The sequence below is a fragment of the Lepidothrix coronata genome, unplaced genomic scaffold (assembly GCF_001604755.1).
Source record: "Lepidothrix coronata isolate B3197 unplaced genomic scaffold, Lepidothrix_coronata-1.0 Scaffold125, whole genome shotgun sequence".
Lineage (NCBI taxonomy): Eukaryota > Metazoa > Chordata > Aves > Passeriformes > Pipridae > Lepidothrix > Lepidothrix coronata.
The window spans coordinates 949,323-962,221 of record NW_016690305.1 but is presented as its reverse complement, the minus strand read 5'-3'; the positions used below and the strand labels follow the sequence as shown (position 1 = coordinate 962,221).

Sequence of the window (12,899 nt, the reverse complement as noted above, 5' to 3'; positions counted from 1 at the left end):
TTTGAGAAAGTTACAAAAGATGACCTGCTGCAAATCCTTCTCTTTTCCTCCTGCTGCCTCAGCCATTGTGCTGGAAGCCTTCCTTCAATATGGATCTGGTTCTCTTTAATCCTTACCTGAGCTGAGGTTGTTTTCTGTCAACAGAAACAAATATATCCCTTCATTAATTCAAGTGTTCTCTAAGGCAGAGCTGCTGGCTGTTTCCATGCTGGTGACCCTCGGCCTTTCCAGTCAGGATAAGCCTGTAAAAAATAAACTCCATTTTCAAAGCAGGTGAGGAGAAAGAGCTTATCGGCTGCCCAAACCCTAAGTTTATGCCCAAGTACCAGCTCGGGCTCTTGGGGACTCCCCACAATTTAATTCCACATGTTAAAGGGGTAGGAGAAGCATTAGGGGTGGAGAAGGGTGAAGGAGAAGGGAGAATTTCCCTTTCTGGCAGCACTGGCTTGAAGCCACATCCCAGTACGTGGATTGCTGCATTTCACACCAGCCCCATTCCCTTTTTTCCTCCACAAGCTGTTCCATGGATTCTTTCTTTTCCCTTTTAATGTGTGATTATGCCTCTTCCATATAAGACTTGTGACATGCACTGAACTAATCCCAGTAAGAAGTTCAGCAAGGAAGGTGCTCCCACAGACTCCCTCACCAGCAACGGCAAATCCTGCTGCTGTGACTCCTTTGGAAATCAGTAAAAAAAATTACAACATTTGCCATTTCAAAGGTCTAAATAGCTCACAAGTGGGTTTTGTTGAGTGTATATACTGGAGGGTGTGTTAAAGGATTTGGGGGATATTTGTGTTTTTCCAGCTCGCTGAATTTTGTCTTCAGTGGCAGAATGGGCTCTTACATAAGACTTGTTATTTTTGTAAGCAGAATGGAAAAAAGCAAGGGGGCTACAAACTGATTGTTAGATAAACCCCATCCTTAACTGCAAAATGTCCCAAACCTGTCACCTACAGCAGCAGCCCCATCTGAGGTGGGGGACTGCCAGCCCTTGGGTCCCTCCCAAACGATCCCATTCCTCACCACACACAGGGCACAGCAATCCTCACCAGGCACAGTTCAGCCTGTCCTCTTAGATCTTTATTGTGAGAGGGTGGAATTTGGCCACCGCTGAGTGGATTTTGGTTGTACCAACAGCTCGTTTCCGTCCCTGTGATCCAGGAGCTCTGAAGCGGCTGACATGAGCTTTGTTTTACTGGTGTTTGTGAAGCAGGAGTCTGTGTTTGGGATGTCTGGGCTGGTGTAAGAGTTCACTGCTGCCTGGAAGGGTGAGTTCACCTGCCTTCAGCTCTGGTGATTCACATGTCCTGTTTGTGAACCAAGTTCAGCTCACCCAACTCCCAGGAAAAACAAAACAAGCACCAAAAAAACAGATACTTTACAGGCTTGGTTGCTTGCTTGAGGGGATGGGAGGCAGAGAGGGCATAGGAGAGGGAGAAAGTACCTGTTTTCATGGCAGTGAGGTATTACTAGAACTCTAAGGAAACCTCAGCTTTCTGTGGTGTTCACTGTAGCTGACAAGTGTTACTGGCTGGGTGCTCAGCGGCACTCCAGCCTGCTGGCAGCAAGCCAGACATGTTCCTGCTGTGCAGGGAAACTGCTGAAAAGAGTAAAACCCTCCTTTTCTGCCACTTCTGCAGGCGGCCTGGGCATCAGAAACACCCGGCACAGTGGGTGGGGACAAACCCAGGAGTTGGACTTTTAGAGGTTTCTTGTTGCCAATTTGCAGTAACACCTCTTGTCCTTCTGCTGGGCCCCCCCAAGCAGAGCCTGGTCCAACTTCTGCCCCTCCCTGCAGACACTGACACATGGATGAGGGACCCTCCCAGTGCCTCCAGGAGGCTGAAGAGCCCCAGCTCCCTCAGCCTTTCCTGCTCCCAGACATGCTCCAGTCCCTTCAGCATCTCTGCAGCACCACTGGACCTGCTCCAAGAGCTCCATGTCTGTCCTGCGCTAAGGAGCCCAGAGCTGGATTCCAGATGTGCCTCACAGCGCTGGGCAGAGGGGCAGGATTCCCTCCCTGACCTGCTGCCAGTGCTCTTCCTGATGTCCCCCAGATCCCATCGGCCTCTTGGCCCCCAGGACCCACTGCTGGCTCAGGGACAGCTTGTCGTCCCCCAGGGCCCCCAGACCCTTCACCGCAGCGGTGCTCTCCAGCAGGTCCCCCCTGCCTGTACCGGGGCTATTCCCGGTGTCTCCCCCCTCGCAGCACCTGGACCCGCTGCTCCACACGCGGCCTCGAGGCCTGCGCGGGGAAAACCCTTTGTGACGGGGTAAATCACCGTCGACCCCCCGGCCTCGCGTGCTGAGGGTGCCGCTCCGGCACGTGCCCGTCGCGTCCCGCCGTTGGAAGCGGCGGGCCGGGAATGCGGGGGAGGATTCCTCGGGAATGCCGGGGAGGATCCCTCGGGAAAGCCGCTGGGGCGGTGCCGGAAACGGGGGGGCGGGCGGCGTTGCCACGGCAACTCCCGCCTCCCGCGCGGCCGTGGGGGGCGGTGCTCGTCACCACGGCAACCTCGGCCACGCCCTCTCCACCCCTCCCACCTCCTCCCGGGGCGGCGCGGGCCAGGGAGGGAAGGTGCGCGCGGGCGGGCGGGCCCTGCGCATGCGCAGCGCGCGCCGGCCGGCGGCGCGTGTGTTGTGTTGCGGCGGCGGCGGCGCAAGATGGCGGCGTCCGGGGGCTCGGCGGGCGCCGCGGCGCTGAGGGCGCTGGTGCAGCAGTTCACCGCCATCACCGGTGGGTGCGGGCCGAGGGGCGCGCCCGGGCTGCCGAGGGCGGGTCCCGCGCGGCCCACCCGCGCCGGCGGGCCGCGGGGCGGGTGGCGCGGGCCGAGGCGGAGCGGTTCCGGGCGCCCTGCCCCGCGGCCCCCGGGCCTGTCCGCGGGCGCGCCCCGGGGCCCGCCCGCCGCGGCGGAGCTGCCCCGGGCCCCCCCGGCTCCGTGCGTGGCAGGGAGTTCCCCTCCCTCCCAGCGGCGGCTTGGGGGTTCCTCCCGGTTATCCCGGTGCGTGTCCCGCTCCCTCCGCGCTCGTCCTGCCCTCCCTCCCGGCTCCGCTTCGCCCCGGGAGCCCCGTCCCGCTCTTGCGGGGAACGCCGGGAGCGGAGCCCCAAGTCCGCGTATGAAAATACGTAATTATCGTGCGGTCCTGGCGACTTGCGGAGGGTTGGGTTTGCTCGCGGAGGTGGCAGGTCGCTCTTACGTGGAAGTTTGCGTCAGGTGACAGCCCCTGACAGCGCCGGTCTGTGTACTCGGAGCGCTTGACCCACTTTGTGCTTAATCTGCTTCGCTGTGGTTCCCCCTCGCTGATGGCTTGGCGTGTCAGATGCTGCAGGGGTGTTTAGTAGGATGTATCAACTAAACAGCCAGAGAGAAGTGAAACTGCTTTTAGTTGGGTTGCTCGAACCAGCTCCGTTTCAGGTCGTGTCCCTGGGCTTGGATGCACTCAAACCCTGAACAGGGATGTGAACACCGCGTGTGAACAGGGAAATCATTGATCTCTCAGCTATCACTAAAGAATCCTTTCAGAGTAAAGTCCCGTGAACAAAAACAACTCACATCAAACATGTTTTCACTGTACTGTGTGAGATATTTGCTAAAAACAACCAGAACAGGCAGAGCTGTGCTGGTTTGCTCTTCCTGACGGCTTTTTGTGCTTCTGTGTTTTATGTTAAATGTAAGAACACCCCTCTTTATGTTTTCCAAGATAAAAAAAAGAACCTGCTGGGCTTTGCCTATCCACTGTTCAAGTGGAGCTTTGAAGCTTTGTTTTTTCTATTTTAATAGAATTTAAGGTTATATGCAGAAGTGTGTTGTCGTGGAGCTCGTCTGGCTGATGTTGGTGTGGTGTGACAGGTGCTCCAAGTTCACACCTCAGTGGTTTGTGTTAGCAGCTTCCAGCTTGGAGCTGTGTGTGTATGGAATCACTCCTGTCCATGGGGAAGAGACTGAGGGAGTACTCCACAGTGTTGGATAGTAAGGGATGAGGAGAAATAGTCCTTGATGCTTTTCTTTTATCTGATGGCAGACTCGTGTTTCTTTAGTGCTCTCATCCAGGAGAGTACTGCTAAGAAGATATGGCTCCTGCATGTCTTTCCCAAAGAAATGATGGGATATCTGTGAAATTTGCTTTGAAACTTAACAAATATTTACCATTTTCTGTTTGCCAGCACAAGAACTGAAAGCTTTCATGTGATGGCTCTTTGCTCAGGAGTGGTGAGGAATCAGTGCAAGCACTTTCTGTGTCGGTGGCTCTTTAGATAGCAGAGGGTTGATTTATCATTTTTATTCTAGTCCTTGCAAATGAATGGCTTTGCATGACTGTAGAGTGAGGTGTGGGGTGGTGTGTGTGTGTCCCAGACTCACGGGTGTGGTTTCATTGCTGCAGTTGACATTGAAATGAGCTGAAAATGCCAAAGAACAGTTTGTGGGAAGAACCCGAACTTCACATCATTTTTTGGGATGTCACTAGTTTTTATTTTGCACTTTCTTCACCTTGGTTAAGGTCTTACAATACAGCTGCCTGCCGTCCCGACACGCTTGCCACAGCAGGTCGGGTGTTTAGGAAATCAGTTCCCTCAGTCAGTTTGGCTTTCTCTGTGCTTTGATGTGCAGGTTATTTAGGACTGGTTGCTCTCAGTTCAGTTTCAAAGGGTATTCTCTGTTTGAGCTGGAGCTTCTTGTACCTTTCCCAGAAAATCTTGAGAAACATCCCGAATGTGTTTTGCCCGGACTGGTGTTGGGGCCTGGTTTTGGGCAAAGCATTTTGTTCGTTTTGGTGAACTTAGGAAGAATTGCTACAGATCCCAAAGCTGCTCCCAGACTGGTTTAGCTGCATTTTACTGCTGTTCCTCTCTACCAGCCTTTCCATAGGAAAATAAGCTCTTTGGCAGCTCACCACCTGTGGAGAAGGTGCTGTACTCAGTTAGACACCCTTGGCAGCAAGATTTAAACTGGGATTAACTGCTCTTCAAGAGGTGTTCAAAGGCATGTTGGACAGGGCTTGGAGCAACCTGGTCTAGTGGAAAGGTGTCCCTGTCCATGGCATGGGGTGGGACTGGGTGGTCTTTAAGGCCCCTTTCAAACCAAATCATCCCGTGATTCTATGATTTTAATGAATGTTAGTCATTATACAAAGAACTCTCTAGACAAGTTCTACTTTCTCCCCCTTGGCTGGTTTTTTTTCCTTCTTATATGAACTGAACTTCTGCTGGTTTGTTTTTGCCTTTCAGCACAATCAGTTAATCAGGGAGCCTTTTCTTCCAGCTCTAAATATCTGTTACAAGTGAGTAAAAAAACTTTTTAGCAGCTGATTTAGTATTCTCCCTGTTAAAATGTTAAATCAGGTTTTCATTTTTGTTTGTGTATGCCTACTTGTGTTTGGAAAATTCACAGAATCACGGAATGGTTTGGGTTGGAAGGGACCTTAAAGCTCATCCAGTTCCACCCCCTGCCATGGGCAGGGACACCTTCCACTAGCCCAGGTTGCTCCATCCAACCTGGCCTTGGACACTTCCAGGGATGGGGCAGCCACAGCTTCTCTGGGTAACATGTGGCAGGGCCTCCCCACCCTCACAGGGAAGAATTTCTTCCCAGCATCCCATCTAACCCTGCCCTCAGTGGGAAGCCATTCCCCCTTGTCCTGTCCCTCCAGGCCCTTGTCCAAAATCCCTCTCCAGCTGTCTTGGAGCCCCTTCAGGCCCTGGAAAGGGCTCTGAGGTCTCCTGGATCCTTCTCTTCTCCAAGCTGTATACCCTCAGCTCTCCCAGCCTGGCTCCAGAGCAGAGAGGCTCCAGCCCTTGGACCATCTCCATGGCCTCCTCTGGACTCCAACAGATCCACATACCAGGAAAAATTATACCAGGAAAAGGTCTGACCTCTAGAAGACCCCTCAAATGGCTTCCACTAGATTTTCTGTTGCCCTCAGGAAGAAGTCTGGCTGTCCTCCGTGCAGGCTTTCCCTCCCCCTGAGAAGTGTATGTTTGTCTCATTCCATAGCTGTACTTCAGGGATAAATGGCAACTGATGAACTGCTCTTCCTAATTATTAACGCTTTGAGAGAGGAAGCTCTTCTGGGCGCCTCCAATCAAAACGCTTTAGCTTTCCTTTGGCATTCCAGGTGCCAGCGAGAGCGTGGGGAAGCACATGCTGGAGGCCTGCAACAATAACCTGGAGATGGCCGTCACCATGTTCCTGGACGGCGGAGGGATCGCGGAGGAGCCCAGCACCAGCTCCGCGGGGGTGTCGGCCGTGCGCCCGCACACCGAGTACGTACCCGGGGAACGTCTGGGCCTAAAAATGTCACAGTGTCAGGCACAGCAAACGGGGCAGCTGTCACTCCTAACCTGCCCCCAGCTCCCTGCAGTACCTGCTGCTTTGGTCCCCGTTATATTGATCCCTCCAGCGCTGTTCTGGGTAAATGAAGTTGTTGCGTGACTCGGTTTGTGGACCAGCAGAAATTAGCCTCTTGTGTTGTACCTCAGAAGTTTTCTGTAGCTTACATGTGCTGTTTTTTACAAAGCACGGGACATTAAAGTGAGGATCCAGTAATAAGAGATTCTCACTTTTAAATTGCTCCAGAGATTTTACTTTACGGTGATTTAGTCCCGTTTTATGGAATTCTGGAATTGTTAAGGTTGGAAAAGACCTTTAAAATCATCAAGTCCAGCTGTCAACCCAGCAACTCCACCACGCTCACCGCTAAACCATGTCCTCAAGAGCCACAATTACATGATTTTTGAACACTTCCAGCAGTGGTGACTCCACCACTTCCCTGGGCAGCCTGTGCCAGTGCTTGACAACCCTTTCAGTGCAGACATTTTCCCTAATATCCAATATAAACCTCCCCTGGCACAACTTGAGGCTGTTTTGTCTCACTGTGTCACTTGTTACCTGTTTTTTTTTGTTTGTTTTTGTTTGCTTTTTTGTTTGGTTTTTGTTTGTTTGGAGGTGTTTTATCCCTGTCTTGCACTGGAAAGGCCAGACCATGTCCACCAGTGTGCAGAGGAATCGGCAGCTACAACATCTGTATCAGTGTCTTGCACATCAGATGCCTGTAAAGGGAAGAGTTTTTCCACTTGACCATGGCAGAAAGGCTTTTGGTGCTGCCTGTTGATGAGTCTGTTTGGGACAAATGGAATGTTTTCAGTGGAAATGAGTTGGTATAAATCACATTCATTAAATATTGTAAATTAAACCTGGCCAGGCTTTTGTCTTTATGAAAATCATCCACTTTGGGGAAAAAGACAGAGGAAAAGCCTTCCCCCTCATACTTCTGAAGCACATGTATAAATTTAAACAGTTGTGGCACATGTGGCTCATGTCAAGTGCCTTCCTGCTTGAACCTTTGACAGGTAATGGAAGGTAAAACTCTGCATTTATAGGTGTTAGCATTCTTATTTCTAGACAACTTTTGGCACACCAGTGACTTAAGGTTGAAGTTTTTCTCGGAATACTTTCTTTTTTATACTTGACACCCTCCAGGTGCTGGTCAGCTTAGTGTTCCTCCTAGGAAGAGAGAACAGTAAATATGCAAATGGAGAGTAACTAGCTGCACACAGCAGTCAGAGATGTGGAGGTTAACAGCAGGGTTACTGCATCCTGCTGACATTCTGAGTTACTTTCTGAAACCTGCACAGCCAAGAACCATCAAGTGCACACTGTACACCTTGGAAGAGTCCAAGGAAAGAGGGACTTCCTAGACAGGATGTAGCAATGGATAAACCCATGTCCTCCTCCACACAGATCCAAGGGCCAGCTAACTACACTGATTAAGTGATGTTTCAGAGCCCTTGTGATTCCCTTTCTTATCCTAATTGGAATTTCAGATTATCTGTAAATCTCTGCAAGCATAACTGAGCTGTGAGGGAGCCCAGTTATGTAAACCAAGAATTGCTTGAAATGGGGGAAATGGGCATTTTGACCATCTTGTTTTCCTTCCTCTGGATAAGAGGGAGCTCTGGGTTTTAAGTGAAAGCAAAAGGTCTTCCAACAGAAGAAAACTGGTAATAAGGAAGAGAATAGTTTTTGCTCTCTATGTAGATAATCAGAGGAGGAGGATAGCAAATGGGGTAATTAACAGCTTTTGCTAAGTTTTAAGAAACTTTTCCAAGTTCTAACAAAGTTATTAAAGAAGAAAAAGCATTTAAATAGTAGATTGACAAAGCCTGGGATCGAGTCACTCAGGGGTTTGTGTAATCTTCTATCAAAGGTGATCCATGCCAGAACTTGATGCAGTGGGTACCAAGTCCTGCAGCAGTGCCATGAGGGGGAATAGATGCTCTCTTGAGGTCCCTTTTAACCCCAAATCTCTTCACTCTGTGCAATGGTACAGCAGCATCCTTAGCTGGTTCAAGTTGCAGGAGCTTTTGGAGCACAGTGAAATGTGGTTTATACATTCCTTTGAAATATTACCATCTCTCTGATCTTTTTTTTTTTTCTTCTCCTTTGATAGGGATGAAGTACGAGCTCCAATTCCTCAAAAGCAGGAAATTTTAGTAGAGCCTGAGCCCTTGTTTGGAGGTAGGCTTGTGTTGTTATTTTGTTTCTGTTTTCTTTACACTGAGATGAGCTAAGTGACAAAAGAAAACCAGAACTTGCTAAATATGAAGAAGTAACACCAGTGGTATCGAAAACCTCACGCCCGAGAGATGCTGCGTTCCCAAAGGTACTAATTTTGCTAACTCCTGTTTCATGAGACCTGGTGAGGCAACAGCCAATTAACTTAATTAAGTACACATCTGCATTCTGGGGGTTCAGAACCGTGGGACAGTGCTGTGGAAGTGTTCAAGGTGCTGGGATGAGACATTGAGCCTTGGCTCAATCTTTGTTGAAGTGAAAATGAAGAGGACAAATGCATGCTTCCTAGGGAGATGACAGATCAAAAGGAAGGGGTGACCTGTATGATTATTACCCATAGCTTTCTCCATTTCTCATTTAGGAATTTAATTTGCTCTTTAAGCTGCACCATGCAGCTACTTTTCTTGTTTCTGTCCTTCCTGTGTTGACCAGGCCATTTCTGGGCTGACTTTTGCCATGTCAAGTGGATTGAGAACCTCGCCCTTTTTATCAAGGAAGGCCATGCAAGTGCTCGTCACTAAAGTGGTCTCACACCCACAGGAAATGCTCTTTTTTCTTTATTTAGTTCCTGTGTTAGAAAGGAGAAGGAGACCAAGCTTCAGGTTTACCTGGGAACTGGATTTCTCTTAAACCTTTGTTTCAACATCAGAGAGGTCTTTAGCCAGGATGCACAAGCTGGGAGGTGGTTCCAGAGGAAGGTGACCTGCTGAGGCCTCTCTGAAGACAGACAAGCTCTGTACTTGTTCCTATGGCCTGACAGAGTTTTTGACAAAGATGTGTAGGCTCCTGTGGGTTCAGGAATCTCAGTGGTGCAGGGTTAAGATCTGCTGACCCTAATGGTTGGTCAGGTTCTACCCACCTGTCACACACTGATCTCAGTCACAGTCACTGACCACCAACTGAGGAGACCTGGGTCAGTGATGCCCTCCTGGCCCTTCTGATGCACCAGTGCCACTTATGTTTCAAACATGAAGCAGCCTGAAAAAGTAGCTGAACCTGGAGAGATGCTTCATTTGTCTTCTCAGCTCTAACCTCAAAGCAGGGGAGGTGCTGCTTACTGTTTTTAGCAGCATCATATTGAGAGGTGGTGGTGTGAGCTCAGCTGTTCTTCCAGTTGAAGAGGTGATCCTGTGTATTTGTGCTCTGCCAGATACACGGATCCCATCTTGCAGTGCAAAGGATGACCAGGGAAGCAGCTACCTGGGCTGCTGAGAACCTGTTCACCTGTGCTGCCAGGCTGGGGCTGAGCCTGCAGGGACGTGCTGCTTTTGCTGAAGTGGTCCTTCAGTTCCTGTTCTCAGCTGAGTTGAAGTTGCTCTGAGGTTGGCTTTGGTGGGCTGTGCTTGTCCCTAAGCACTCCGGGTGAAGATGTTACTCACTGGAGTTGAGATGTTACTCACAAGCATGTTCCTTATTCAGGCTTTTTCCCTGATAGTCTGTATCAACATGCTTCCACTGGGTATAGGTTGTATTTGTCTTACTTTAATTTGTTTGTTATTTATTATGTCTCGTAGCAGTTGGGCTTTGAAAGTTCTGTATTAAAATTGTTCTGCTTTCAGTTGATAGTAAAGCACATAAAGAGCTGCAACAAGTCCCAGCGAGCGGTTCTGTTTTCATTCTGAGTGCAGTGGCTGTGCTGGACCTTAGGACTTCCGTGGGACTTGGGGGTGTTATTTCTGACATCTGCCTGGGCTGCTGTCTCTGTCCAGCGGCAGATAATCAGTTCTGAAGGTTTTCTTGCAAACAGTGACACTGGATCTGATGGAAAAATGTGGCTGTTGCCAGTCCAGCCAAGAAGTTGGGACAGGGTCAGAATGAGAGTTTAGAAAAGAATAGAACTACATTGTGGAAAAAAACCAAATGCGTTTCCTTACAAAGAAAATATTCTCTCATGGGGTTTAATCTTTTAAAGATTTTCGTCCACTTGAAGGCCTTTGGTAAAATCTTGACTGGATTTGTGACGTGGTGATGCTGTGACAAGTGCTGATGGGCCTTGGTGAGCCCATCAGAAGGGGACAGCTTTAAACATCTGTGTATTGTTGATACATGTGTTGTTTCTGAGGTAGGGTTTGCTGGAGGCAGGACGCGTCGGAAAACGGGATTTACAAACCACCCGTTTCCATCCTCCTCTGTCCCTTCCGCTTCTTCCACACCATCCCCGCTGTGGATTCCTGTTCTGTTTTCTCACACACGTGATGGAAAGTACTAAATATGTGTTTGTTTTGGTAAGACACTTCTGACATAACTCTTGAATTTTGTTTATTTTTTTTTAAGCCCCTAAAAGACGCAGACCCGCGCGCTCCATATTCGATGGCTTTCGGGATTTTCAGACAGAAACCAGTAAGTGTCTATAGATCAGTAAGCCTGACGTTCTGTTTTATTACTTTTCATTCAAATAAGATTGAAAAATTGTTTCCCTTGTAGGCTAGGACAGCTTTCAGTTGTTGAATGGTTTTAAAATTGCCCATGGTATAGAATGTTTTTTGAATAATATTATTAGATTTAGAGAATCATTATTATCGTGGTATATTCTGTCTGCTTTCATATGGCAAATACTTTCTTGCTAACTCTGAAAAAACCTCTTTTTGTGTTCTAGAGGGAGTAGAAAAGGGGGAAGAATCTCTTAACACCCAAGTAGAATATTTCTTGGCTAGGCAGTGGTCATTCTGGTACTTGAATTACATTTGAGTAGCCCTGAGGCTTCTTCCTTGGCCACACACGAGGTTCTCATGACTTGAATTGCTGTTTGCCCCTGTCTGTTCACACACAGGATTTCCAAATGCCAAAGCACTGGCTGTTGTTTAATCCATTAAGTTTCACAGAATATCATTGTGACAGCACAACACCAGATATTTCACAGCTGAGTTATGGCTGTTGTGCAGTTCTTGTTGCTGATGTTGCTGGAGTGTTCCAGAGGTGTAACTGTAGAATCGTTAAGGTTGGAAAAGCCCTCCAAGACCATCGAGTCCAAACATTCTCCCAGCACTGCCAAGGCCACCTACTAACCCGTGTCCCCAAGTGCCACATCCACATGGCTTTTAAATCCCTCCAGGGATGGGGACTGCACCCCTGCCCTGGGCAGCTGTGCCAGGGCTGGACAGCCCTTTCTGTGAAGAAAGTTTCCCAAATATCCAATCTCAGCCTCCCCTGGTGCAGCCTGGGGCTGTTTCCTCTTGTCCTGTCCCTTGTTCCTGGGCTCCCACACAAGTGGGACCATGTTCCCACACAAGTGTGGGCTGCCAAACTGAAAATAAGTGTTGATAATTACTTCGTTTCCCCTGATAGGTTTGGTGAGAGTTTTGCAGTAATAATGAACTCATTAACTACAAAAATCACTGGCAGTTGTGTAAATGAAAATGCACCATTTACAGAATCAAAATTTTTATTCTCACCATCTTCCAATCTGGTCTAGTGGAAGTGTCCCTACCCCTGGCCAGGTTTGGAACTGGATGAGCTTTAAGGTCCCTTCCAACCCAAACCATTCTGGGATTCTACTCTAAGACATTAAAGATGCACAATATGTAATTCGTTGTGAGGGTTTATGGTGAAACATTGTCATGCTTTTTGGTAAAACTTTATAGATGAACATCCCTGTCTGTCTGTCTCTGGAAAAGCAGCCCTGGCCATGAAAGTCCAGTTTATTTCCTGTCTCCTAGGCCTGTTCCACAGGGATGCTTTATTCCCTGTGTGTCTGCTCAGACATGGTTTGTACACTTTGGCCCATTGAGATCTCCTTCCACACTGGAAGATTTTTTGGTCCTGGGATAGTTATTGCCCATTTCAGATGACTTGGTTCCACAAAATACATTGTGTATCTGCTGTGTACATGTGTATCTTTATTGTACATGATCAGGTCTGTGTAGGAAATATGTTCTGTGTTATTTTGGGTGGAACTGATGCAGTTAAAAGACACATTCAAAGTGTGGTACTTGGGGATAAACAAGGCTGAAAACCTGTTCACCCGAGACAGTGGTACCTTGAGCTGATTGTGGGAAGATTTGATATTAAATATAAACATCCAAAGAGATTTCCCCATATAAACTTAATCTGTTTGGATTTTCTTTTCTGTGGGATTGCCCCACAGTCAGGTAATGGAAACACTACAGTAGAAATATTACATTGCTACAATCTAGCTCAGTTTCCCCTTTTAAAGCATCACTGGGGACAAGTCATGGCTTCTTTTGACTTACTTGTTTTCAAATACTGGTATATGACCCCCCTCTGCTGATACTCAGGTTTATTAAGATGTTTTTTTAAGAGTTAAAGTGAGAGAAAGCCAAGTGGGATTCTGCCCTGACATACCAGCTGATCTTGTTTGGTGGG

General features: G+C 48.5%; 1 protein-coding gene across 2 annotated transcripts in view; it reads left to right on the top strand.

The window, feature by feature from the left end:
- Positions 1 to 2,657: 2,657 nt before the first annotated feature.
- Positions 2,658 to 12,899, top strand: part of UBXN7 (UBX domain protein 7) — a 28,072-nt gene continuing 17,830 nt past the window's right edge. For both annotated transcript variants that reach the window (XR_001876657.1, XM_017826364.1), the window contains exons 1-4: positions 2,658 to 2,740; positions 6,118 to 6,265; positions 8,452 to 8,519; positions 10,851 to 10,916. Coding sequence is in view for 1 of the 2 variants with exons in the window: in XM_017826364.1 (XP_017681853.1) it covers positions 2,668 to 2,740; positions 6,118 to 6,265; positions 8,452 to 8,519; positions 10,851 to 10,916 (355 nt within the window). In the remaining variant the exon portion in view is untranslated. The remainder of the gene's footprint in view (positions 2,741 to 6,117; positions 6,266 to 8,451; positions 8,520 to 10,850; positions 10,917 to 12,899) is intronic.